This window comes from Hippopotamus amphibius, chromosome 2 (genome assembly GCF_030028045.1).
Source record: "Hippopotamus amphibius kiboko isolate mHipAmp2 chromosome 2, mHipAmp2.hap2, whole genome shotgun sequence".
In the NCBI taxonomy this organism is placed as follows: domain Eukaryota; kingdom Metazoa; phylum Chordata; class Mammalia; order Artiodactyla; family Hippopotamidae; genus Hippopotamus; species Hippopotamus amphibius.
The window spans coordinates 208581045-208607233 of NC_080187.1; the positions used below are offsets into that span (position 1 = coordinate 208581045).

Here is a 26189-nt window from a genome sequence, read left to right on the forward strand (position 1 = left end):
AGTAAAATGCTACATTTTAAGATTTTTTTATTTAACGAAATGTTAAAAAGTGTACCAGATGGCTAATTATAGCTCCCAGAAACAAAAGGCCACACCTAAGTTTACTGCAGTTGCCTCATAAGGAATGCTATGATGAAATCATGGTTCCATAAACTTGACAACAAAACAGCAAAATAAACTTCAAATTTAAATTCAAATTTTGGTTCATCTAAAGACTCATGCCACTTTGCTTCCCAGCAAAGGACACAAAATATTTACCTTGCAATCACTGAAAAACTCAAAATTATCTAACATACTCTTTATTTCCAATTTTCCTTTACAACCCCTTTCTACTCATTATCTTGGTTGTTTTTTTTTCTCAAGTTGAATATCTATAGCCACATGCCAAAGCAAAAAATTACATATCATTTGCAACAATAGTGAAAAATCAGAAAGGTCTAAATGTTCAACAAAGAGTATTGCTTAAAAATTGTTAATAGCTATATAAAGGACCTCTGTACAGCCATTAAAAAAATCATGTTCCTACACTTAGTATGTGATCCAGCCATTCTACTCCTGGTTATTCACCCCAGAGAAAAGAAAGCATATACAAAGACTTGTACACGAATGTTCACAGCAGCTTTATTTGTAACAGCCCCAAACTGGAAACAACCCAAACATCCATCAACAGGTGGATGGATAAACAAATTGTGGGATATCCTACAATGGAATACTGCTTAGCAATGAGAAGGAGTGAACTGTTGATAAACTCAAAGAAATGGATGAATCTCAGTATAATTATGCTGAATGAAAAAATCTAGATTAAGAAAGTACATATCCATTTACATAGCATTCTAGAAAATACAAACTACAGTGACAAAAAGCAGATCAATATTGCTTAGGGGTGGGAAGTGGGATAGTAGGGAAAGGGAGGAACAGGAGGATTACAAAGGGGCAGAAGGAAAACTCTGGGGCTCCACTATATTGATTGTGAAAATGGTCTCTTGGACGTCAAAACTTATCAAGTTGTACACCTTAAGTATGTGCAGTGTTTGAATGTCAATTATACCTCAAAAAGCTGTTTTAAAAAAATCATGTATTAAGAGAATATGTTACATTAGAAGTATATGAAATATTTAATTATTAAGAAATAAAGAAGCATATTTTAAGACAGCATGTACCTAAGCACACACACAAGACTGTAAGGATAACCTCCCAAATGTTAACGGTGGGGTTCTTAACGGTGGGGTTTTTTTCTTTCTACATTTTCTGTCTCATAATGTACCTATTTTTAATTAATGGAGCAAGTGAAACAAAAAGCTAATTTGGGGGAGGTTGGGAAAGCAAAGTATGAATTTCTTCATTATACGTTCTGCTATCCAAAGTCATAATGAACTTAGGGACATGGTCTGGGAATATCATAACCACCTTCCTGCTTTCCTGCTTCCAGCTTTCCAAAGCTGTCACAGACAGTAATGGCCTGTTCCCTAGCACCGTGGTAGGGTATTCTAAGTTTAATAACCTTAGTCTGGAAAACTCTAGAATTCAGACCATGACTCTCATAAACAGAGATGAATAAAAGGGCGAATGCTTCTGGCAACTGCAAATGTTTGGAGGGACAGACAGTGATTAGGTGGCATTTGTAGTTATTCTAAATGGGTAGGGAATATATATAACATCTGCTTTAGATTCAAATGTCTTAATGGGTTTCAGTTCCAGTTCTTTCCTTAATGGACAAGTAATTTCTCCTCTCTAGTTCTCGGTTTTCTGGCATGTAAAATAAGAAAGTGGAACTGATATTTAAGCTTCTTCCTAGCTCTAATGTTCTATGATTCTGTGCCACCATCATGAAAGCATTATAAGGGCAACATTTTACGTGTCACACAAAGAGATGATTTTTTCTTCTAGCTTTCTCTTCCATCTACTGGAAATAATGGATGGACATATTTTGCAACTTAGCACAGCCTCTTAAATTCCCTCATCTACTATTCCAAAGGGATGTGATTTTAAAGGGTTACAAAGTATTTTATAATTTAAAATAGTTCATTGTGATGTTAATAGTTTTCTCTTGGAAGAAATTTTTTTGACTAAAAATAGTAGCAAGCCAAATACGCACTTTAGACTGGGATCAAGTCTTCCATTTTGGGGGTTTTCACTTTCTTGCACTGAACGCTTAGGTCATGCAAATCACCTAAAGTGATGGAAACATTTTATTTTGAAAACATTTTTATCTAAACTGATGTAATGAGTACCTCCTGTACTAGAGGATCTTGGTGTAAATAGATGGGATAGAAATCTGAATAAAAGCTTTAAATGTCCCTGTATAAACCAGAGCATGTCTTCTTTTCATACCTGCTTTGCAGCAGCAGGATGAATAGCTAGAGTTCTATCTCAACTTTTTCTTTTATTTGTGCCTGGACTCAAAAAGAGATGGAAGATGTATTTTTAACATTCCATTTTGCTATGTAGCAGATGTCCTCCCTAGGGCTGCATAAATGGGTAGCTTTGATCCTGTATTTTTAAAAACATCCTAAAATGCACTGTTTCTTGGGCTACCTCTAAAAGCGGGCAGGCACTGCCTTTCTCCAAAGTATTCTGACATTTCTGTAGCAAGGCCTGAACAGGAAGCTGAAAGTAGGATGATTCTGTATCCCTCTACAAAGCCCACTCTAATTTTTATGGCTAAAACACTTCTTTAAATTTCATTGCCAAGGCTGAAATCCCTTTGCTTCCTTCATTCTCACTACCAACTCACGGATTCTTGGCACTAAAACCATGAAAACAAAAACTTATAGATGATGTAAGCTTTTAAAACTACTTTTGAGCATTTTTCTTAAGATGACTTTCTTTCAGTATACCTGTATTTTAATTTTTCTAATTACAGAAACACATACTCATAATAAAAAAAAAATAGGATAACAGCTTCTTAAAAAACAAGTAAAAAACCAAAACAACAACAAAAAACTTTTGAAAATCAGAAAAGCACAGGGAAGAAACTGAAATATCAAAATATTTCACCACCTGGAGATTAACTACTGTTAAGGATTTGGGGTGTATCTGCTATTACTCCTGCCTAGGGCCTCTGCATTTCCCATTTCTTCTGCCCAGCACACTCTTCTCCCAGAAATTTCTGGGGCTTGTCTACTGCCTTCAGTCTCTGCTCAACTGTCACCATATCAGAGGGGACCTCCCTGACCACCCTTCCTAGTTAGCACTCCCTTACTCTCTATCACCTTACCCTCCTTTATTTTTCTTTAAAGCACTTACCAATATGCAGTACTACATAATAGATTTGCCTATTTTTTAATTATCTGTCTCACCCAAAGGACTGTAAGTATAAAGATACAGCCCAGCTTCTAGAACAGTACCTATCAGTAGAAAAAGTCGCTCAATTAATAGATATATATAATTTGTTCTCTTATCACATATACATTGAGTTCTTATTATGTCTTTGTGTATATAATTTTTTAAATAAGATTATACCAGACAAACTGTTTTGCAGACTCTGTTTTTTCACTTAGCAATAAATTATGAAGACGCATCAGAAATTCTTACCCAGTGCTATTTTAATAATGGCATAAGGATGTTACTAATCCTCTATTGTTAGACCAGTACATGGGCATTTCGACGCATCCTTCCAATATATATGTTGCTTTTTTTAATATAAATTTATTTATTTATTTATTGGCTGCGTTGGGTCTGTGTTGGGTCTTCATTGCTGAACGAGGGCTTTCTCTGGTTGCGGTGAGCAGGGGCTACTTTCGTTGCTGTGCGTGGGCTTCTCATTGCGGTGTCTTCTCTTGCTGTGCAGCACGGGCTTCTAGGCACATGGGCTTCAATAGTAGTGGCATGAGGGCTCAGTAGTTGTGGAGCATGGGCTTAGTTGCTCCGTGACATGTGGGGTCTTCCCAGCCCAGGGCTCAAACCCATGTCCCTTGAATTGGCAGGTGGATTCTTAACTACTGTACCGCCTAGGAAATCCCTACGTATCATGTTAATAAGATAGTTAATAATATTAACAATGCCTTACATTCACAAGGTACTTTATAGTTCACAAACTATTTTCATATATCATTTGATCCTTATAATAAACTCAAGCAAACAGACTAGAAACTCAGAGAGGTTAAATAATTTCCCTAAAATCATAAAAAATAGTAACAGGGAGTTCAGATTCAAACCTAGGCCCATATATCTCTGCAGCCTGGGCTCCTCACGGTACCTCATCATCCCTGGTTGAAGCCTTCATTTCACAGATGAATGATCCATGCTTAGAGAAGGAAGTAATGATGTGCCAGTCACAAAGCTTCTTCAAGAAGGGATACAGATAGAGTAGAACCCAGGACTCCTGACTCCCTGTCCAAAGTTATCTCAGCTGCACTCTCTCTCAACCATATGCTGGGTCAATAAATTAGGGGAAAAAAAAAATCCTAAATTGCTGCAGAGTTAAAACAGTGACCAATACATGCTGTTATACTTCTCTGAAGATTACACAGTATATTTGCTTGGTGCTGCGAAGTGCCAACCCGATGACACTTGCAATCCTGAGCTTATTTGATGTGGTTGGGAAGCAAATGAGATTCCAGTGCCCCTGTTGCGCATAGGTGCTCAATGAGCATTTCCTGCATGGTGGGAAAGTGCCCTATATTTACAGTATTTGATCCAGTTTAACAGCAAGATCTAATGTTAAAATTAGCCTTGTAAAATTTTCACCCTAGTTCACACAAAAATAAGATTCTGAGATTATGACTAGCAATTTTTCATGAGTTGATTTATCTGAATAAAACCTATAAGGTTTTGAACCATTAAACATTCGATTTAGAAAAAAAAAATCTCAGCATACAGAAGAATAAGCTGAGAAATGGAACAGATTTGTTTCTTGTAATAATTATGAGCAATATCTCAAACTCAGCATCCTTAGACCACTGAGCTGTGTAGGATGAATGTGCTAATTAATCAATTACTACCCAACAATGTACCCTGTTTATTTACTGAAATGCACCAGAAATGTGTGCAGAACTGGTAATTATTAATCATCTTCAGTAACAAATATGACTGAAGTTCACCTTCATATAATTAATAGAGCATGTAGTTAGCTTTAACATCTTGCTTTATTAGAAACAGCAAGAAGGAGTAAAAAGAAAGAGCTGAACCACAGTTGTGGTTCACTGAAGTGCTGGCTTGGACTAAACGTGCCTATTACCCACAGCAGCAGCATTACTCATACCTGTCCAAGCTATGGCCAAATGCTCTCTCCATTAAAAACCAAGTTTTTAAAACTAAACTTTTTAATGTGAATAAAATTTTAGACTTACAGAAAAGTGGTAAAAGCAGTCCAAAGAATTCCTACATACTCTTCATTCGGAGTCCCCTAATAAAGTCCAAGTTTTAGAGCTTGATAACTTGCTTAGAGTTGGGATCTTTTCTGGTGGTACCCAAACTCCTTATTGCATGCCTTTCAATTTTAAAGATATTTTAAAAGTACTTTCAATATGCACAGAAATAGTGGTTTTACAACAAATTTTGCAGTTGATTCCATTGTGAAAAACCTTTTATTTTTTCTGATAGTCATCATGTATGCCCCAAATTTCCTTTGAGCCAGACAGACTCCTTGGCTAGATGTGCCATATTTTGGATCTAGAATGCTATTTCTTATTTCCTTACTAATTGTGTAACATCTAAAGGATGCTAAATTGTGTCAGCAACTTTTACATTTGAGTCTAGGATCAAATGACTCTTTTTAATTGTGGTTAAACATGGGATTTTGAGTCCTATCAATGTAGGTTCAAATCCCAGCATTACCACCTGCCTGCCCTATGACTGGGGGCAGCTCATTTTAACCTCTAACTTTGGACACTCAGTTTCCTCAGCTTGAAGATGAGGAGAGTGAAACCCTGCTCTGGAGTGTTGTTTCAATGAAACAATAGGTGGAAACTACCTAGCATGAAATAAATACTCAGTAACTGGTAGGTACTATTACATTGACATTATTGCTCTCTGTGGCCCCTTTTAGCTTGAAATGTGCACAAGTGTGCATACACAAATAAAAAGGCATTTTGTACTATGGAAACTGCAAATGTAGATTCACATTTTTGAAGTTTTCTCTTGAAGGGAAAAACTGGATAAAATTTAACGCTATTGTACAGTAAATTAAAAACCTGTCCCATCTGAAAATACTAGTGTAATGGCACTTTAAAAACCTAAACTGACAATTCATAAATCAGTGGGTGGACTACTGTATTTCTGTTATAAAATGATTCAAGGCCCCTTTAAATGGAGAGCCCCCTTAGGGCAACTCAGTATTTGTTTATAGATCATTAACTACTTGACAGTGAGACTGGGGAGGGGGCATAAAGACTTGCAGTTAAAGTGCTAAGAGTCACTGTCGGCTGAAGATCAGCAATAAAGCCAAAATATCTTAGGAATTTGATATGAAAATAAGATTTCTGCTACAAAAATGTTGTATGCTATTCATTAATGAATCTGTTAGTAAAACAAGGCTTTACGAAGCTGAGACCATAACTACAAACCATACAACAAGGTGAATTTACTTGGCTATGTTTTCAAATGCTTCCCCAAACACTGACTACATATTATAAAGATTGTAACACTGAAAACATGCCCATAAAATGGACTGTGTTACCTATCAGCATAAATCATTATCTGGTTTCAAAAAGTCACAAATATGTCTCCTTGCTGCTGGATTCTAGCACCCGTGGCAGGAGAATAGCATAGAAATGTTTCCTAATGAAAAGCTCACTGAAAGCTGGGAGGCCAGAACTTTGATTCTTGTTTCTGGTAAGTGATCTTGGATAAATTTCTTTCCTATTCTGTAGTTTAATTTCTCCAACTACCAAAATTAAAATTAAAACCACTGACCCTGAATATTATGGTTTCCTTTTTCCAACATCCCTCAAACACACTAATTGCATTCACTTTACCCACTTTTTTTTTTCCCACTTATTCAACAATAGAGTACCTACCATATGCCAAGTTACTAGGTGCTGGGATCACAAAGGTTAATAAAACAGACATAAACCTCTGGCCTTAGAAAGTTTACATTCCAGTGGGGGTGGGGGAGAACTGGAGAGTAGTTTGTTTAGACACAAGATGCTTTTTGCATGAGATTTCTGTACCCACTTTGTTCACAATAAAATGTTTTACCAGAGTAATTCTTCTTGCCACTCTTTGTAACAGCAGCCTCAGCTGCCAGCCGACTCCTTGGGGGCTTTCAGAACATCAATCAGTTCCACAGAAGGACTCAAAAACATTTGGATAAGAATACAGCAGTTCCTTCCTTTCCTAATGACTCCTGCCATAACTCAGTACTTCCATGAGGATAATTTCACATAAAAGCAATGTATATTGTCCTTGCCAGGGCAGACACAAGGATACAGGAATGGAGCAGCAAGCACTGTTTGCCACTGATGGGAATGGGGAGAATGAATGGGTATTCTTCCATCTATGGGGGGAATTCATGCCACTTTGTCTGGTGCTGAGCCTGGCTTAGAGGGCACTACACCATTAAGCAGATTTGGGTCCCTAGGAGACTTAGGACGGTGGCTCTTTGAAGTATCTGTTTTTAAGTTCCAAAACATGCTGGAATATGAATTGGGGCAGCAGCAACTCCATGGTCCTCCTTTTCTTGAACCAAAAGTCCTAAAGCTTCAAACTGGAAACTGCAAATGAAATCCTAATTGTAAATATTTCTATCCCTTTTAAATAATTCCTTTATCTTTTACCAACATGTTGACATAAGCACCCAGTAACATGCCCTTAATTCTCCTCCTGATAATAGCAGTGAATTAAAATCTACATGCCTACCCTACTTTCTTTTAAATTACACTGTTAGAAATATGTGAGTTGATCAGGATCTCACAGTAAGGTTGTAAAAACAACATTGAGAATAAAGATTCTACATACATACAAGGTCATGTTTGGGTCATGTCCACTACATATGTTCTCTGTACATATTTCTTAATAAACACAAATAACAGCATGTAACACTACCTACAGAACTCACTGGTTTTTTCAAACTTTTTACTGAAATATAATATACATGCAGAAAAATGCACATATCACATGCGTTCAGTACTTTACAAACTGAATACACCCATTTAACTAGAATCTAGGTTAAGAAAGAGAATAATCCATAGGTTTATCAGTCCTAACAAACATACCACTTTGGTGGGCGATGCTGCTGACAGGGGAGGCTATGCATGTGTGGGGCTGGGGATTTAGGAGAAATATCTGTACCTTCCTCTTAATTTTGCTATGAGTCTAAAACTACTCAAAAAATTGCCTTAAAAAAGAACTATAGAAATAAAAGAATGTCTTTAAAAAGGAAAAATAATCCCAGTCCTCCCCAAGTCACCTCACACTCCTCCCAGTAACCGCTTCGCCCCCCAAAGAGTGATCACTATCCCTCTTCTAACAGCATAGATGAGTTTAGGCCAGTTTTTATACTTTATATAAGTGAAATCATACAGTAAGTACTTCAGTGTCTGGATTCTTTCACTCTTCCTTATGTTTGTGAGATTCATGCATGTTGTATGTGACTGTAGATCATTCTTTCTTGTTGCTATGTAGTATTCCATTGTGTGACTATGCCACAATTTGCATATCTGTCTACTACGGATAGGCATTTGAGTAACTTCCTGGTTGAGTATTACAAATATGGATAGTGCTGCTATGAATATTCTAGTACATATCTTTTGAAGAACATATGCACACAATTTCTGTTGGGAATTGCTATGAACTGAATGTTTGTGTACCCTCAAAATATGTGGAATATGTTGAAGCCCTAATACCCAATGTGACTGTATTTGGAGATAGGGCCTCATGCATGAGGAGGTGATAAAGGGTAAATGAAGTCATAAAGGTGAGATTCTTACAATAGGGCTGGTGCCCTCACTAGGAAAGAGTCAGACACAGAGCTAGCTCTGTCTACCATGGGAGGATACAGCAAAAAGGAAATACAAGCCAAGAAGAGAACTCTCACCAGGAACCCAAATGGCTGGCACCTGATTTTGGACTCCCCAGTCCCCAGAACTCTGAGAAATTTCTGTTGCTGGCTAAACCCAGTCTGTGGTATTTTGTTAGGGCAGCCTGAGCACACTAATACAAATACAAACCTAGGAGTGGTATGGCTGGGTCATAAGGTATGCATGTACTCAGCTTTAATTTAAACTGCCAAAAAATTTCCCAAACTGGTTGCCAGCCACATATAAAAGTTCTAACTGCTGCATATCCTCACCAATACTTAGTACTTTCTATCTTTTCTACTTTAGCCACTCTAGTGGGTGTGTAGTATATAAGATAATATATATATTAATTCCCATGTCTCATATGATTAGTGAAACTAAGCACTTTTTCACATTATTGAACAGCTGGATGTTCATTCTCCTTTAGGAAGAGTGCATTCAAATATTTTGTCCACCTTTCTATTAGATTGTCTTTTTTTAACGATTTGTTCCAGATACCAAATGCTTTGTCAGATATATGTATTGCAAATACTTCTCTCACTCTTTGGATTACATTTTAACTTTCTTAATAGTGACTTTTTTTTTTGATAGGTAAGAAGTGGATTTATTTTAGAGAGAAACATTCCACAGAAATACTCCACAGACCGCTGACTGTGGGCCATCTCAGAAGGTGAGAGAGGCCAGTGCCTTTTAATGAACAGAAATTCTTAATTTTAATATATTCCAAACTATCAACTTTGTAGAACCCATTAACATGTTCTGAGTATCTGCAAGGTTCTAGGTGTCTTTAAAACAAAATCAAAATAAATTCCCTTCTTTCTAGGAGCAGCATGATACACCCATGCACATGTTAACAGCTGTACATAGTCAGCACTATTGAGTTATTTTTAAGGGGTTCCTTCTAAGGGATATGCCATTTCTCCATGCTTTGTAGAAAACTAAGTATTCGTGTATTTAATGTATTTAATTCTTAATTACTGGACACAGTGTTTTTGAGCATTGACTTAGGCTTTTGAAGGCCAACTTCCAAACCCCTTTGTTTCATGACCATGAAGAATTAGAACTGAAAAGAAAATCAAGCATCTGATCTGAGTTGTACGTTTTTTGAGAAATTATCTTATTTCAATTATGGAAAAAGTACCATATAATCTTAAAGTTAGAAGAGATATCTAGATGTCATGTTCTCCAGCTCTGTATCTTTAGGTTAGGGCAATATTTCATTCAAACACTCTTAAAAACCTGGGTGTGGGTCAACATCGATCAGAAACCTTTGGAAAGGGACTTCCCTGGTGGCGCAGTGGTTAAGACTCCATGTTCCCAATGCAGGGGGCCTGGGTTCGATCCCTGGTCAGGGAACTAGATCCCACATGCATGCTGCAACTAAGAGTTCTCATGCTGCAAATAAGGAGCCTGCCTGCCACAACTAAGGAGACTGAATGCGCAACTAAGACCTGGTGCAACCAAAGAAATAAATAAATATTAAAAAAAAAGAAATCTTTGGAAGAACCTCCTACCTTAGAATAGAAAAGAGACATAATCAAAGAGCCTTGGATTAGACAAACCCTAATCACTGATGAGGTTTTTTCCAAGTCAGCATCTTCCAACAGAAATCCTTCAGTCTTTTCCCAAGCCTTCATGAGATGATGCAGTGAAACCTATGTAAATACCTGGTTCTCTTTATCAGTGGTTTTTTACATTATATGCTACAGAATCTAGGGTTTCTCAGACAGGATTCAGATGTTCCCCAAATGTTTGATTCAAATTTCATTTTTTTAAAAAATAGATTTTTATATTGCCAAGAAATACTGTCAAATTTTTTAACATATTGCAGACTGCTCATGCATTAATTTGAGGTTATATCATTTCAGCGTAGATCTCAGAATTAATCTCCTCCTGCCGTCTCTAACTGAAGCACATGCCCAAGATTTCAAGGTGAATCATTTAAAAACCACTCTTATTTGTATCCACTTCTTCCAAGGGATCAGGATTTTCTTGACAGTATACAACCAAAACAAAAGAATAAGAAATAAACTGTTCTGATGCTGCTATAACTGCAACTGTTGTCAATAGCCCCCAACTTCAAAAATTTTTGAGCATCAAATATCAGGGTCAAGAGTCCAGTGGCAGTGGGGCCAGCCATGGCATCCCAACCATACTAATTCCTGTTGGTCTTACCTATGTCTTTGCTGGTCAGACTCTTCTGATTCCTTCCCATTTCTAAGCTTGGTTCTGCAGACTTCCTATTTATTATTTTAGCTATCCAATTTCCTTCCAGTAAATTCCTGTCCTGCTAAAAACAAAACAAGGCAAAATAAAAATCCAAGACAACAACAAACTAGCCTCATTTTAAAAATCTACCTTTAAAGTTAATGTTAAAAATTGGCACTTATCAATGTTTAGTAATAAAACAAATTTTCATCTACTTTATACATTGCGGTTTGTTTGAAAAAGGACTCCAATGCTTTTTAAAATTTATTTTGAAATCGCAGTATTGAATCACCTTCCTGACTCGTCTTAGCCTCCCTTCCAGCCATTTCTGCGCAAATCTAACATCGTGTCTCCCCCTAAAATCTTTCAAAAACTTTTATTTAATAGAGAATCTTATAAAGGTAAAGTTTAAATTATTTGCATGACTACCGAGGCCCCTGAAATGTCTTACCCTACAATATTTGGCACGTGGTTGTGGGTGCTCAATCAATGTTTGCTGAAATCAGTAAAAACTGGAGAATGTAAGTGTTAGCTAGCCCCACTATCCTACATTCCCCTTGAGTTTTCAACATTAACAGTAACTATTATATGCTGTTTAAACGTAATTATCTCATTTACATGCAGTACTTTCCAGACACGTTTATGTATGGTTTCTCCAAACATGGTGAATTTAGGACAGAAATGCTTCTTTAGAAAGCAGATGTATATTACCTCAAAGGGCTGCAAAATTTGAGAAAAGTTTTTCCTGAAGTAAGAGATTTGATCATGGGTGACAGGATTATTAAGGTTTAAAACTAAAAGACTCCTGGTCTGGCTTTCACCAGGCTCTTAGGAGGGAGGTAGTGGTGCACAGTGCACGGAGAGATGTGGGACTTTCTAAAAAAATAAACGTTTTCTGTTGAAATATCTGGGACTTATTTTAAACAACACGACAGCGGGGTTATAAATACGAAAGTGCTTCCCGACTTTACCAGCCAACGCAGATCTGGGGACGCGGCTTTTAACTCATTTCCCTGAGGACACCTTCTCAAGTGTTTCCTCAACACCACCCACCAAGGATGTCACCTGAGCCTAGGGCTTGGAAGAGAAATACGGGTTTGAGTTCTGCCACTCAACAGGGTGGTTAATCGTTTTAAAGCTTAATTTTCCTCATACCTAAAATGATAAAACTCGCGAATCCCCCTCACCTCTCCCCAGGGTTAGTAACGAGTCCATGAGGTCCTCGGTGACGATTTCGCTACCTCCTCAGCGAGGATGTCCCTGCCCCTCCGCGCCACTCGCTCCTCCCAGCCCTCAGCCCGGCTCCCCTCTCCCCGCTGGAGGCCGCGGGACCTCAGGGCGCACGCGCCGCCTCGCCCCGGGGGCTCTCGCGCACTCGCGCGGCGCCCGTCGGGCGTCCCCGCCGCTCGCCCCGGGGAGCGGGCGCGCGCGCGCATCCTCCGGCCCCGCCCCCAGCGGCGCGCGCCCCTACGGCGGCCAAGAGGCGGGGGACGCGGGCGAGGCTGGTCATGGAGGCCCTGCGGAGGGCCCATGAGGCCGTGCTGCGGCTGCTGCTGTGCCGGCCCTGGGCCTCGGGCGCCGCCTCCCGCCCGAAGCCCCGCGCATCGGAGGTGCTCACGCGGCACCTGCTGCAGCGGCGCCTGCCGCACTGGACCTCCTTCTGCGTGCCCTACGGCGCCGTCCGCAACGACCAGTTCGGCCTCTCGCACTTCAACTGGCCCGTGCAGGGCGCCAACTACCACGTCCTGCGCACCGGCTGCTTCCCCTTCATCAAGTACCACTGCTCCAAGGCCCCCTGGCAGGACCTGGCCCGACAGGACCGGTTCTTCACGGCGCTCAAGGTCGTCAACCTCGGTGAGTGGCCCGGGCCGACGAGGCACGTCCCGCCGACGATGGCCCCGCTGTTTGCCAAGCACGCTGACAGACGTCCTGGCTGCGAGGCCGCGACCCCGGCCCCGAGGTCAGACCGCGGCCGCGCTGGGGGCGCCCTGTCCCGGCCCCGCGCAGGCTCGCCGGGGCGCACGCGCTCGCCAGGCTTTGCCCGGTGCTGGGGCGCTTCCCAGACTCGGTTTCCGCGGCCCACCCGCTCTGCAGCCTTCCAGGACTGGCCCTGGCCCTGGGCCTCGGTAGTCCGCGCCCGGCAGGTGCTTGTCAGGGCTACGTTGTTGCTCCTGAATGGTTCCCCGGAAAGTGGGGGGTCCTCAACAGGCCTGTACTGAGGGACCACCCTGCATTCACCCTGGGGAGAGAGGATTCCATCCTCACTTCTGCAGCTTTTAACTAGAAGGACCCCTGCATTGGGCAGTGAAAAGGATTGTGTAAGCCTCTGGGAAGTGGCTCTGACGTTTTTAAAAAATGCCTTATTGCATGGCAGGATTCGTTCCCACGAACATCACGTTGTGAGTGCGTTCATGTTATAAAACCTGGAACCACTTTTTTAAGTTTCTTTGTTCTCTTTTTATGAAATCCCAGCGAGTTCGTTTTACTGAAAGCACTGAAGGTTTTCACTAGTAATGTTAGCTTCTTCAGATGCTAGGCCTAAAAGACATTTAAGACTGCCTCTTTAATATTAGTATGTTTTCATGGGAATATTCTGAGAGTATTAACTCTTGTTGGATGTTTATTATCTTTTGGTTAATGACAGAAGAGGCGTGAACATCGACATAGGTACATCTTCTATATTTTAGAGGTCAGTGAGAAATAGGCCTCGAGATGTTTTGAACCTATTAATAGCTGATATCGAATTAATCCATATTTCAGTAATTCAGAATCTAGACGTGCAAGGTGACCCACATTACCCAACGAGTTTTTTGAACCAGAATTAAAGTTAGATGCCTTTGCATCTGCACTATTACTATATAGGCTGATAGTTTCTTAAATTTAAATATGGTAGGTGTATTTTTGCTTATAACTCAAGTATGTCAGTCATGGGATTCTGGAGCCATTGCTCTCCATTGGGACTGTCCTGGGTTCAGTCCATTAAGGAGAAGATTATTTAGCAATGTGTAATCGTTTAAAAAATATGTCTTACTGTTTGGCTGATGAACTGTATAGAGCATGCCCACTAATTTTGAGGTTGATGTAAAGAAGTTGAAGAGTGTACTGACTTAGAGAATTCAATTGAGAATTATTTGGAGAGACAAAAGTGATGACTAGATTCAAGAAGAATATGTTTATTTTAGCATTTTCAGAATCAGAAAAAAATCTCTCTTCCCAAATGTAAAGTAATAGGTTAGGAAGAGCATAACTGGAGGGTTATAGGTAAACCATGAGCCCAATGCCTTTTTAAAAAAAGTTTTCACCATTTAAAACCTAACACTTTAAGAACACCTTAATGATTAGGGGATTCTCTTTTTAGATAGAAAGAAATCGAAAGAAAAAATAATCCTATTAGCCCAGAATAATAATAAGCCCAGAACATTCTCACGTAGAAAAGTAGTAAAACCTTTTGAGGAAAGAAATCACAGCTGTAGTTTTTTTTTTTTTTTTTTTTTTTCAAGTGGAAGAGAGAGCCGAATAGTGATTTAATGGTCTTTGTGTCTTTTGAAAATTCTAAAAATTCTGTTTAAAAGAGAAGAGTTTAAAGTTAAACAAAAAGGAAAACCTTCTGCTCAAGCATGCTTTAATACAAATTAGCTTATACCAGTAACGGGAGTTTTTTTCCCTGGGTTTTTTATTTTGAGAGTATTCACCAATTTGGTAATGTTATTTTGTATATTTGTCTTAGGGTAGGTAATTATATAACAGGATTCTTCCCTATTCTGTATTGTACAGTTGCCCCTCTGGATCATCAAGTACGTGTTCTAGTTAAAAATACTTAGGACTTTATTCCTCTTCCTCCCTTCCAGATTAGTAATTATCAAAGTAATTCATTTTCCCATTTTGTAAATAATAAAGATTTCTCTTTTACCCATGTGTCCCCTTCTTCTTCTGCCTTCCTTTCAATGGAAGCTGACATTTTACTGATGGTTTATCAGTCTGGGTATCCTGCTGAGAAGTAGATTGAGATTTAAGAAAAGCAACTTACCATTGGAATGAATGGGTAATTGGAGACTTGCTACAAAGTTCTAATTTTTTTTAAGCGCTTAATTTGACAGTGGTTTACCTACTGTTCAGCTGACTCAAAATGAATTATTATGCAAAGAACTGACTTTCACATTCATTTCGATGTTATGATATGTTTCAGACAGTCTGGAAAAAATTTAATTTTTCATCGAACCTTATAGACTTTACAGCACATGTGCTATAAAGAAAATTATGGGGTTTTTTAGTGTGTAAATTATCTTCGTGGCTAATCTTCCCATTTAGTATATTAGCCTGACTGCATTAAATAAGTAGACTGCAAGATTAAAAAAAAAAAAAAGAGAATTTCTGACTCCTACATCACATCTCCTCCTCCTATCAAACAGCATTAATGATACTGGTTCCAAGTTGTTTCTTAAGAGATAATGTAGTTATTAAGTTAGTAATCCTTGATCAGTCCTCCATTTTAGCCAAAAAAATACTGACTGTTTATTTGCGTGATTTTTTTTAAAGTATCAATATTTTAACTGAAAACTGTGATAAATACTGTAAAACAAACACAATTTTCAGTGTCACCAGCCATTTTCTTAACTGTATGTCCTTAGCATTGGTTTAAAAGTCATATTTTATGTATTTTACTATCAGTATATTTGGAAAATTAATAATTATTTCTAGAGCCTGTTTTTCTTTCTCACTCCATTGATTTCATAGTTGTCATAGCATACTTTAAATTTATTTTTTATTTCAACTGCTCCCTCCACTCTTCACTCACTTCTGCCTGTCTTATTCTTGTTCTCTTGTCCACTCCCCCACTCCACACCCCAACTTGCCTTTTTTTTTTCTTTTTGGTTGAATGATTTATAAATAGCTTTATGATGCTAGTTTTTGTAGTTTTTTTATGACATTCCCTTGAGGCATTTGGAGATTTTGGGGGCGGTATTACCAAGGCAAAGAAGGCAATATACTGTGAAAGATTTCATAGGAATTCCAGGGAACCCTGTGATAGTAACAAGCTGTGACCCAGTATATTCCTAAAAATAGAGAGGTGTCAGTCTGAATGGCCATTTTTGCCTCTCTCATTGCCAGCTAGCGATGCTTCTCCTGATTAATCTTTGGCATCACAGTGGCTGGAATGCAGCTTCAGGGAATAAGCACAAAGTAGTCCAATGAATTTATACACTCAAAAAGAGCATAGCACAGCAAATATACTCTTGCAGAAAAATAAGAAAAAAATTTAGCAATATGATTAGTCCTGAGCATGTTTTGATTTTCCTATTGAGTAGAAAGAAAGTGATTTTCCAAATGTACAGCTCTTCTTTTAAATTGTCATTTTCTGTCCAGCTCGTACACAGGAACAATAAAATTAATATTTGTGCAGAGCATACAATATTTGCTATTGATTCATGTGCCTGTGGTTTTATACATGTTTTTAATGTTAATAATAGTCATTGATTTCAAATAAGTGCCTTACAAAAAATAGGAATTGTGAAAGTTTGTTCTGTGTCCAGCTTTGTGTCATGTGCATATGAGTGCTTAATGCAGATCTCTGGCTAGTGTGTTTTTAGTTTCACATCTCACAAATGGCAACTAATTGCAAACGGAAATATTCCAAAGAAGAAATATGTTGTTGCACTCTACTATATACCTATTTCAAATAGGTTGAAACAAGATTTTCAAATCAGTTGTAAAAATATGAATGGGATTGTTTCTTTCTCATGCTTGTTATTAAACTAAAATCTTCCTAAGAGTTAGGTTTTGCCTTTTGATTTTGAAGACAGCTTTTTGACCCAGTTTCTTTTAAGGTGTGTAAAAGTTATTTTAGCCATCAGTATTACTGGCCAACTTAAAGCACAATAAAGATGACCGAGTAATTTAAGCTCAAGGCCAATAATCAGGAGCATCTACAGCTAAGTTAATGACTATTCTCTGTTTGCTTATTTGTGAAAAAAATATAGAATTATTTTATAATTATTTGGAGGTAATGAATTAATGTTTGTAAAGTACTTTGAATTACAGTTTACACCAGCCTTATCCATAGTTTTAAAAATCTCTAGGCTCACACAATTGTTACTGTGTTCCACAAACATAGATGAAATTGACCTCTTAGGTAGAGTCAAGTGTTTACTCATATTTTTATATTTTTATAACTTTATAATTTCTTGATGTTGTTGAAGAGTGCTCTGTGATTTATACCATGACAAATATATGAGTACATGAATAATAAGTATTGATTTCACAAATAACATATTCATTTGTTTTCTAGGTATTCCAACTTTATTATATGGACTTGGCTCCTGGTTATTTGCTAGAGTCACAGAGACTGTGCACACCAGTTATGGACCAGTAACAGTTTATTTTCTAAATAAAGAAGATGAAGGTGCCATGTACTGAAACTGTGCATTGGAGGATGTAAATAGCAGTAGATTTTATCATGTGTATGTGCAATATTTATTTTTGATCCTTTAAAATAAAACTTTACAAACACCTTTTTCTTTCTACAGTTTCTGGTTCTTTAAGATGAATCATTGCCCTCAAGAGGCAAAGCTTTTCATATTAATACATTGTTATATATTGCATACTCTGCTTAGCCAATGGGAACTACAAATACATAACGCTTATACCAATTTTTTCCTATAAGTAGGTTAAACTAGAGATAAAAAATGATTGTAACTTATAGATTCTGTAGTTATGTATTAACAATTTAAATCAACTCTGAAAATATAGATACCTCACAAAGAAGGAAAGGGAAAAATCTTTAACATCAGAAAAAGAAGTAGAGAATTTTAGGAGATATGATAGAGATAATATAATATCATTTGCAAATCTAAAATTAATGAGAATTCTAATTGCAATCTGAAATTTAAACCATTCAACTGCCAGGATTTTAATTGGAAATGTGTTACAGCCCTTGTGCCATTTACCTGTATGAGAGGTGTGGATGTAATGTTGAAATTTCTTATTACCTAAAGAATCCAGTACCATACTACTTTTTTTTAATGTAATAACAACTCTAGTTAATGTAAATGCAGCAAGAAGAATGAAATTAAGACTTATTAAAAGTTAAAATAGCATGCTGATAAAGCTGTAAGAACAATTAAGCTCTAGAAAGACCCAGAAAAAATAAATTTGGTAACTGTTTAAAAAAGCAATTAGCCGAAATGGTACGCATCCATAGACTTATTGGCGATGGGAAGTCGGCTGAAATTTTAAAGACCTGATGGCAGTTTTGCGTTAGAATTTTATTAAGTTAATTGCATTTTTGAAAGCAAAGTCATTAAAAAAAATTTATCCTTGGGGGTAGTTACAAAATACCCAGACGAATGGTAAATTTCAGAAATTTGGAGTAATTTAGGGAGAACTAAGTAGAACTATTTAATTTCTAAACCAATGGGTGTTTAAGATTTATGATCTCTCCCATAATTACAAACATTCATTATATATCATTTTATGTTAATGTGTTGCTGATGCTCTGCAACATTTACACATTTTTGTAGCAAAATATTTTCTAAAATTCAATCTAACCAACATTTGGGTTCTCTCTTCTGGCAAAGCAGTAGGGAAAGTGAGTAGATGTGATTGAGGTGAAAGCATCAGAATAACGAAGTAACACAAACTGGCTTCATTAAAGGTAGTCATTTTAAATGAGCTACAGAGAGTGAACTGTTCTTCAAATATATGTAGTGTTCACTTGTCTAACAGCAATTCTAAATAACACTTTAATCAAAGAAGTACTTATGCCAATATATTTAGTCCAGAAGAATATACTTGACACCAGTTAAATGAATGGCTTACACAAAGGAGATAGTGTTACATTAAGCTTCATTAATAATAAAACTGACTATTAGCATTTTGCAAGGAAGGCTAGAACTGATTTCTTCTGTAATAGGCAAAGTTAAATAACTATAGCTCATAAGTTTTAAGTCAAATACTGCTCATTCATTGCTGCTGATCTTGTCAATACTTGCTATAAAGGTTTGGTCCCAACACAAGGCTGATAAAATGGTTTTTAATTACCAGACTATAAATACAGCTTTTCAGTAGAGTTGCACTTCTTTTCACACTGACCTGTTTGATTTCTGATAATTTGTACTGCTGACTCTGCTTACCTGTTTTTCAATAGCTACAATCAGAGTGACTTCTTATCCACATGGTGATAGGTAAGTCTCCTTGGAGAACATCTTTGACAAACTACCCTATTGATCTCTGTAATTCTCTGCTGCTTGCAGCATTAAATAGAGCCTTGATTTCTTGTCTGATGTGCTCACTGTGTAACAATTAAGCAAATGTAATATTTTCTTGTATTACATGAAAATCAATAGACCTCTTGCTCTCATGGAGTTGATCATGGTGAAGGATGAACTCAACAATGGCTAAGGGCATGGTTCAAATATTTAAAATATCATTCCTTGGATTTATGAAGTCTTGTAGTGAACAGTTTAGTCTGAAAAAATGCCTCGCATTGAACAGCAATGGTTTAAGTTTTTTCTTTAAAGTTGGATATTACATCAAAGTATTGTGGCCTAAAAAAGGATAAAATATAAATGCTGAAGGCAGGAGATTGATTCTATTTTTAGCAACACTGCTATCTTACTTTTTGACCTCAGGCTAAAACTACTCCCTTGTGTTTTAGTTTTTTCCACCTGTAATCTAAGAAGGACAAAACAAGAAACATTTCTACCTTAAAATGTATCATGAATGTGCTTGTAAGCAAATGTCAGTTTTACTACCTTAATTTCAGAAAAGCTGGTTTTGTAATCCTCATTCTTGTGTTCCATACATATTTATGTTTAAAAGACTTCATAAATAAAAGGACTTTAAAAATAAGGTGGGAGGAAGGGAGGAGGAGACATGTTGAAGGCAGTTTGCGTGTGTCTGTGTGCATGCTGGTTATGTCTGAGATGGCAGGCAGGGTTCCAAGTGGACCCTGCCCTTCTGGATAGCAGGAGCTTTCTTACTTGATGAAACAGAAACAGCTTTTCTGCCTGTACTTCTTTAATGTGATTTTAGTCTTTAAAATAATCCAGGAAAAACTATTTTTTTTAAATGAAGATGAAGATTTATTTTAGTTTAAAATTTTACATCTCTTCTATTGTTATTTCTATACAAATCAATTATCAAGTACTGGAAGAAATTTCTAGTCAAAATTCATGGTTCCTGTGTAAGTTGTGAACCACCATAAAGATGCAGTAACAGAGTTGGGAGTAAGAAAGAGGTTGCTAGAAAAAAAAAATCCAAGTTTCTCACTATTAATATCTTTTTTTTTTTAATTTGGTTGCACCAGGTTTTTTTTTTAAGATTTATTTTATTTATTTATTTATTTTTATTTTTGGCTGCGTTGGGTCTTTGTTGCTGTACACGGGCTTTCTCTAGTTGTGGTGAGCGGGGGCTGTTCTTCGCTGCGGTGCGCTGGTTTCTCATTGCGGTGGCTTCTCTTGTTGCGGAGCACGGGCTCTACAGCAGAGGCTCAGTAGTTGTGGCGCATGGGCTTAGTTGCTCTGCAGCATGTGGGATCTTCCCAGCCCAGGGCTTGAACCTGTGTCCCCTGCACTGGCAGCAGATTGTTAACCACTGTGCCATCAGGGAAGCCCTGCACCAGGTCTTAGTTGCAGCGGGTGGGCTCCTTAGGTGCAACATGCAAGCTCTTAGTTGCAGCATGCATGTGGGATCTAGTTCCCCGACCAGGGATCAAACCCAGGGCCCCTGCATTGGGAGCGTGGAGTCGTAACCACTGAGCCACCAGGGAAGTCCCAGTGCTAATGTCTTATACCAAATTGTACAAATAGTTATAAGTTCTTTCATCATACATATTTGGTCACTAATATTTTGCTTATTGTTGACTTTAGTAAAAATGGAAATGTTTAATTATTAAAAGCCATATGTATTTCTTTTAAAACGTATGTTTTATTTTGTCATTTATATTTATATTAACTCAAAACTATAATCACAGATCATCTATAATTCTTCATGAAATATCTCTTAATTCTATTAAAGAATGAGTGTTGTTTGAATGAGTGGAGTGACCTAAAGATAAGGATCTGGGTTTCATTTCATTTAAAAGCTAATGCAGATAACAGAAACCTTATCCTAAAGCTAGTGGATCAGGTATCTACTTTTTTTCAGCACTTACCATTCAGACATTAATGACATTTGGGGGCATCTTAACCTAAACAAGTACTTAGCATTACATCTCACCTGGGTCAACAGTCTAGGGTATCAGAGTTAAACTGTGTTACAGTAAATTAATGGAAAATGTAACTGCACTTTGCTGAAAGATCAATGTCCAATAAAGGCTGCACAATCAAATCTTGTTGCAATGATTGAAGTCTTTAATTGCCTTTCAAAGATAAGGTGGTAATCAACACAGCTTTAACTGATCTTTTTTACTAGTTCAATTACATGCTAATGACTAGTGCCAAGTCAGAATCTTTACTTATACTTATTAAATCTTATGTTAGTAATGAAAAATTACTTTAGCTTACACAATCAATAGAACACACATCTTAATTACCATATTTCACTTTTATACCATTTTATGTGCTTGACAAATGTTTCGCAAGAGCTTTCCCAACAATAAGAAGTGTTACTAGTAGTGACCACAGTCCACAGAGTATTTTTCTAATATACATTGGAGATCAGATGTTGAGAAAAAAAATTCTTCTTTAAATGAAGATGTGGATAAAATAGTTCCCAATGACACAAAGCATGGCCATCCAGCAACTTCTCAGACCTGTTTTGCTAATTAAGAATACATTTAATACAACTGGGATGAAATAAATTTAGATTGTTTTTAGTAAGTGTATTTCTAAGTTCAGTTAGCTTTCTAGTAAAGAAACTGTGATTTCATATACAGCCTACTGTAAAAATCTCCGATTTGGGGAAAGGATAAATGTTAGAAAAGGCAAATGACCAAAAAAATGTTGGACATCATCAAAATTAAAAACTTTTGTGTTTTAAAGGACACTATCAAGAAAATAAAAGGCAACTGACAGAATGGGAGAAAATATTTGGAAATCATATATATGATAAAGGGACTTATGGTCAGACTATATAGAGAATTCTCCTAACTCAACAACCCAACTGAAAAATAGGTTTGGACAGACATTTCTCCAAAGAAATTATACAAATAGCCACTAAGCACATGAAAGACATTTAACATTAACTATTAGGGAAATGCAAATCAAAACTACCAGGAGATACCATTTCATACTCACTTGGATGGCTATAATCAAAAAAGACAGATAATAACAAATGTTGGCAAAAATGTGGAGAAGCTGGAGCCCTCATACGTTGCTAGTGAGAATGTAAAATATTGCAGCCACTTTGGAAAAGTTTGGCCATTCCTCAAAATATCAAACATGGAGTTACCATGTTACCCAGCAATTCTGTTCCTAGCATACATACCCTAGAGAATTGAAAATACATTCACACAAAAACTTATACACGAGTGTTCATAGTATTATTCATTCTAGCAAAGACGTGCAAACAACCCAAATATCAGCTGATGAATGGATAAAAATAAAATGTGGCATAGTCACACAACAGAATATTGCTCAACCAAAAAAAGGAAAGAAGTACTGATCCATGGTACAGTATTAATGAAGCTTTCTTGAAAGCAATAAACTAAGTGAAAGAAGCCATCATGAAAGACCATACATATCGTATGATTCCATTTATATGAAATGTCCAGAACAGGCAAATCTATAGAGACAGAAAGTGGATTAGTGATTGCCTGGGACTGGGAAGGTTGGGAGGAAATGGGGAGTGACTGTTAATGGGCATGGGGATTCTTTTTGAGGTGATGAAAGTGTTCTAAAATTGATTGTGATGATGGTTGCACAATTCTGTGATTATACTCAAAACACTGGATTGTACACTTTAAATGGAAGAACTGTACGGCATGTGCATTATGTTTCAATAAAGCTGTTAAAAAACTAGCAAACGGGGGAGGGGAAATGGGCAGTTAGTGTTTAATAAGTATAGAGTTTCAATTTTGTAAGATAAAAAGAGTTCTGGAGAGAGATGGTATTGATGGTTGCACAGTAATGTGAATGTACTTAATAACACTGCACTGTACACAAAAATGGTTAACGTGGTAAATTCTGTGTGATGTATATTTCACCATAAACAAAAATAAATTTTAAAAATTAGTAAAGGATTCAGTGTTATTATGATAAAATGTAACTGATTGCATAATTTCTATAAAAAGTAACTGTTTAGAAAAATGTTAGAAATTAAAGAGGTGAAACATTAATTTCACATCATTTTATATGTTGTATTATTGGAATTTTAAAAATTTTAGTATGAAACCTAGTTTGAATTAAATAGATGAAATCTCATTTGGGATCATTTTTAGTAGCATTAAGAAAAAGGTATACTTGGTTTGAGATAATTTAAGACCAGGGACTTCCCTGATGATTGGCCCAGTGGTTAAGATCCTGTGCTTACACTGAGGAGGGTTCATGCCTGGTCAGAGAACCAAGATCCCACATGCCACATGGCACAGCCAAAAAATAAAAAAAATTTAAAAAAAAAGTAAGACCAAAGAAAAGTATGTAAAATGTGAGTAAATGAAAATATCCTCTTTTAGATCCTAGTTGCTGGATAAAGTATATCAGCTACTACTAGAATGAGGTTTTATATAGTATTGCTTATAGCTATTTTAGTTGCACTTATATCATTTTAAATACAGTTTATGAACATTGTACTATTCCATTATATTATTAATTTATCTTCAATATTTATAGGATCAATTTAAAAGCTGTATAATTTCATGAAAAGTAGCTTAAACAAGGATTTTGATAAACAAAAGCTTTCAGTTTTTAAAAGCAAATCATGTACTTCTTAAGGAAGATTTGAAGTTTTTTGTTGTTGTTGATGATAGAATTACGAACCTTATAAAGTCAGTATTTTTTAGTTAACCTAAATACATAAATCTATTTGAATTCATCTTATGAAAAGAGATATGTCATTAGATATATGATCATTATATGCTTCAGTGATTCATGGACCTTGTTACATACATGCTTTGTAATGTATGAATTATTTAGTAAGAAAAATCACAATAATTTTGTTGTTACTCAAAAATTTATGGGTTGGCAGAAACAATTATGCAGCCCCTGAAGCTGGTATGTTAAGGTAACATCATTAACGCTACATAGTATGATTTTTTTAGTAGTTATTTGACATAACCTTTACTGCTTTTGCTAGAATATATCAGTAATTTTATAACAATCTGTAAGCAGAACATTGAACTTATTAACCATAAAGTGATTCATTTTACTCTCTTTTCATATAAGTGCATAAATTAAAATCATATCTAAAAAGTTGTCTACCCGAACCCTAAAGGAAATATTAAAATATACAAAATAAAAATTAGTACTCAAGTAGATGTGAATTTTAAACTCCGCTTAATGAAAATGGATATTTTTATTTCAAAAAATGTATGTTTATGAATTGGATTAAAATAATTCATAAAAGTAGGAGATTATCTTGCAACCTTTCTTTACACATAGTATTAAGGCTCTGACTGTGAGATAAAGTCAAATGTTAGTTTCTTATGCTTTCAAATATCCAAATTTTATAAAATGAAGGGACCAAGAATGTCAAAGTTTGAATTAAAGTCTAAATAGTGTCACTTACTTTTAGATTACATTAAAAATCAACAGTCATTCATTCATTCTACAAATGCTTTGCATTGACCATGTTGAAGGCAAATTTTACTACCTGTCAACAAAATCTAGTAGTTCTGAATCTACATACAGGATCCATTCAAGCCATACTGAAAAAGACTGCTTCTGTACACAGCTGGATGAAAACAATGTGTTAACTAATTTTTGTTTCCAGTATGTGTCATATAATGAAGGCTCTATGTCAAATGAATATGTGATAATTCAAAATTAAAAAGAAAACTTGCCTTCATCTTTAAGAGCTGTAAGAAAAGGATACTTTAATTGGAAATCGTATGGATTCTTTACAAGAACAGCAACAAGTTTTGAAATATTATCTCAGGTGTAATGAACTAACACTGTTCTATGCCTTCTGAAAAATAAGAGATTGGAATCTTGTTGCATTATCTTTTTGAGGCATCTTAAAAGGTACCATCTATTTTCTCATACAGGAATTTTGATATTTTAAAGTCAAACAGAATAATGTGTAGAAGTATGTGAAATGAAACATTAAACAGAAACTACTAGGATGAATAAGACTACTCTTTTTAAACAGAACTAGAAATAGTGTGTTAGTAATGAGGAGACAGGAAGAATATTTTAATTGATTTGGCAAAAAACAGAACAGGTTACCTCTTGAGGAAGTGAGTCCTGTTATTGGAGATGTTCAGAGAGGCTGTATGACAATTCCTTAAGTAAATGTGGAGAGAATTATTGAATTGAGCAGAAGATTAGATTGGTGATTTTGTAAGTTTCCTTTAACTGTGAAATTTTATTATCATTCTTTCATACCTGTGTCTGATTTAGCTTGGTGTTTATTGCTGTTCCACTATTTGTGTAATACAAAGAACCTTGTTTTGAAGATGACAAATATGGTTTAAGTTCTTGCTGTACCACTACTGGTTGAATATCATTGAGAAAAATGAGAGCCTTCTTAGTGTCTCATATATACAATAAGGAGTTTATTTAACACTTACATATTGTTTACTTGTGCCAGGTCCTAGACTAAACACTTTGCACACATTAACTCCCTCAATCCTCTCATAACAATTCTATGAGTTAGGCACTATTTTTATCCCCATTTTTTTAAGCTATGGAAACCAAGTCTTGCTCAAGGTCACACATGTTGAGTGTTATTCCAATCCCTGTAACCTGTTTACAGAGTCCAGGTTCTTAACCATTACTCTATACTTTCCTACGATGCACAGGATAACAAAGGGAGACGTGCTTTGCAAGCTCTAAAGCCCCACAAAAATATGAGATATATTTTGTTGGTTAATATAAAGGAAATAATATAGATATGTTTAAACCACCAAAAGAGGAAAATAATAAA

The 26189-nt window shown here is 36.5% G+C and overlaps 1 protein-coding gene and 1 long non-coding RNA gene across 4 annotated transcripts; one reads left to right on the forward strand and one right to left on the reverse strand.

The window, feature by feature from the left end:
• Positions 1–3675: 3675 nt before the first annotated feature.
• Positions 3676–12578, reverse strand: LOC130846564 (uncharacterized). Of its 2 annotated transcripts, none has more exons than XR_009051589.1 (3): positions 12356–12578; positions 11136–11247; positions 3676–3961 (listed from the first exon to the last, which is right to left on the reverse strand). It is a non-coding gene; the product is annotated as an uncharacterized LOC130846564 (long non-coding RNA). The 2 variants fall into 2 exon arrangements; XR_009051588.1 differs by having other exon boundaries at positions 11136–11250.
• C2H15orf61 (chromosome 2 C15orf61 homolog) lies at positions 12500–20934 on the forward strand. 2 transcript variants are annotated; one of them, XM_057724879.1, is made up of 3 exons: positions 12500–13022; positions 17455–17626; positions 19312–20934. In XM_057724879.1, the coding sequence occupies exons 1-2, from the start codon at positions 12677–12679 to the stop codon at positions 17580–17582; spliced, it is 474 nt and encodes a 157-aa protein (XP_057580862.1). In that variant the 5' UTR covers positions 12500–12676; the 3' UTR covers positions 17583–17626; positions 19312–20934. The 2 variants fall into 2 exon arrangements, with proteins under 2 accessions (XP_057580862.1, XP_057580861.1); XM_057724878.1 differs by lacking the exon at positions 19312–20934 and having other exon boundaries at positions 12502–13022; positions 17455–17675.
• Positions 20935–26189: the final 5255 nt, after the last annotated feature.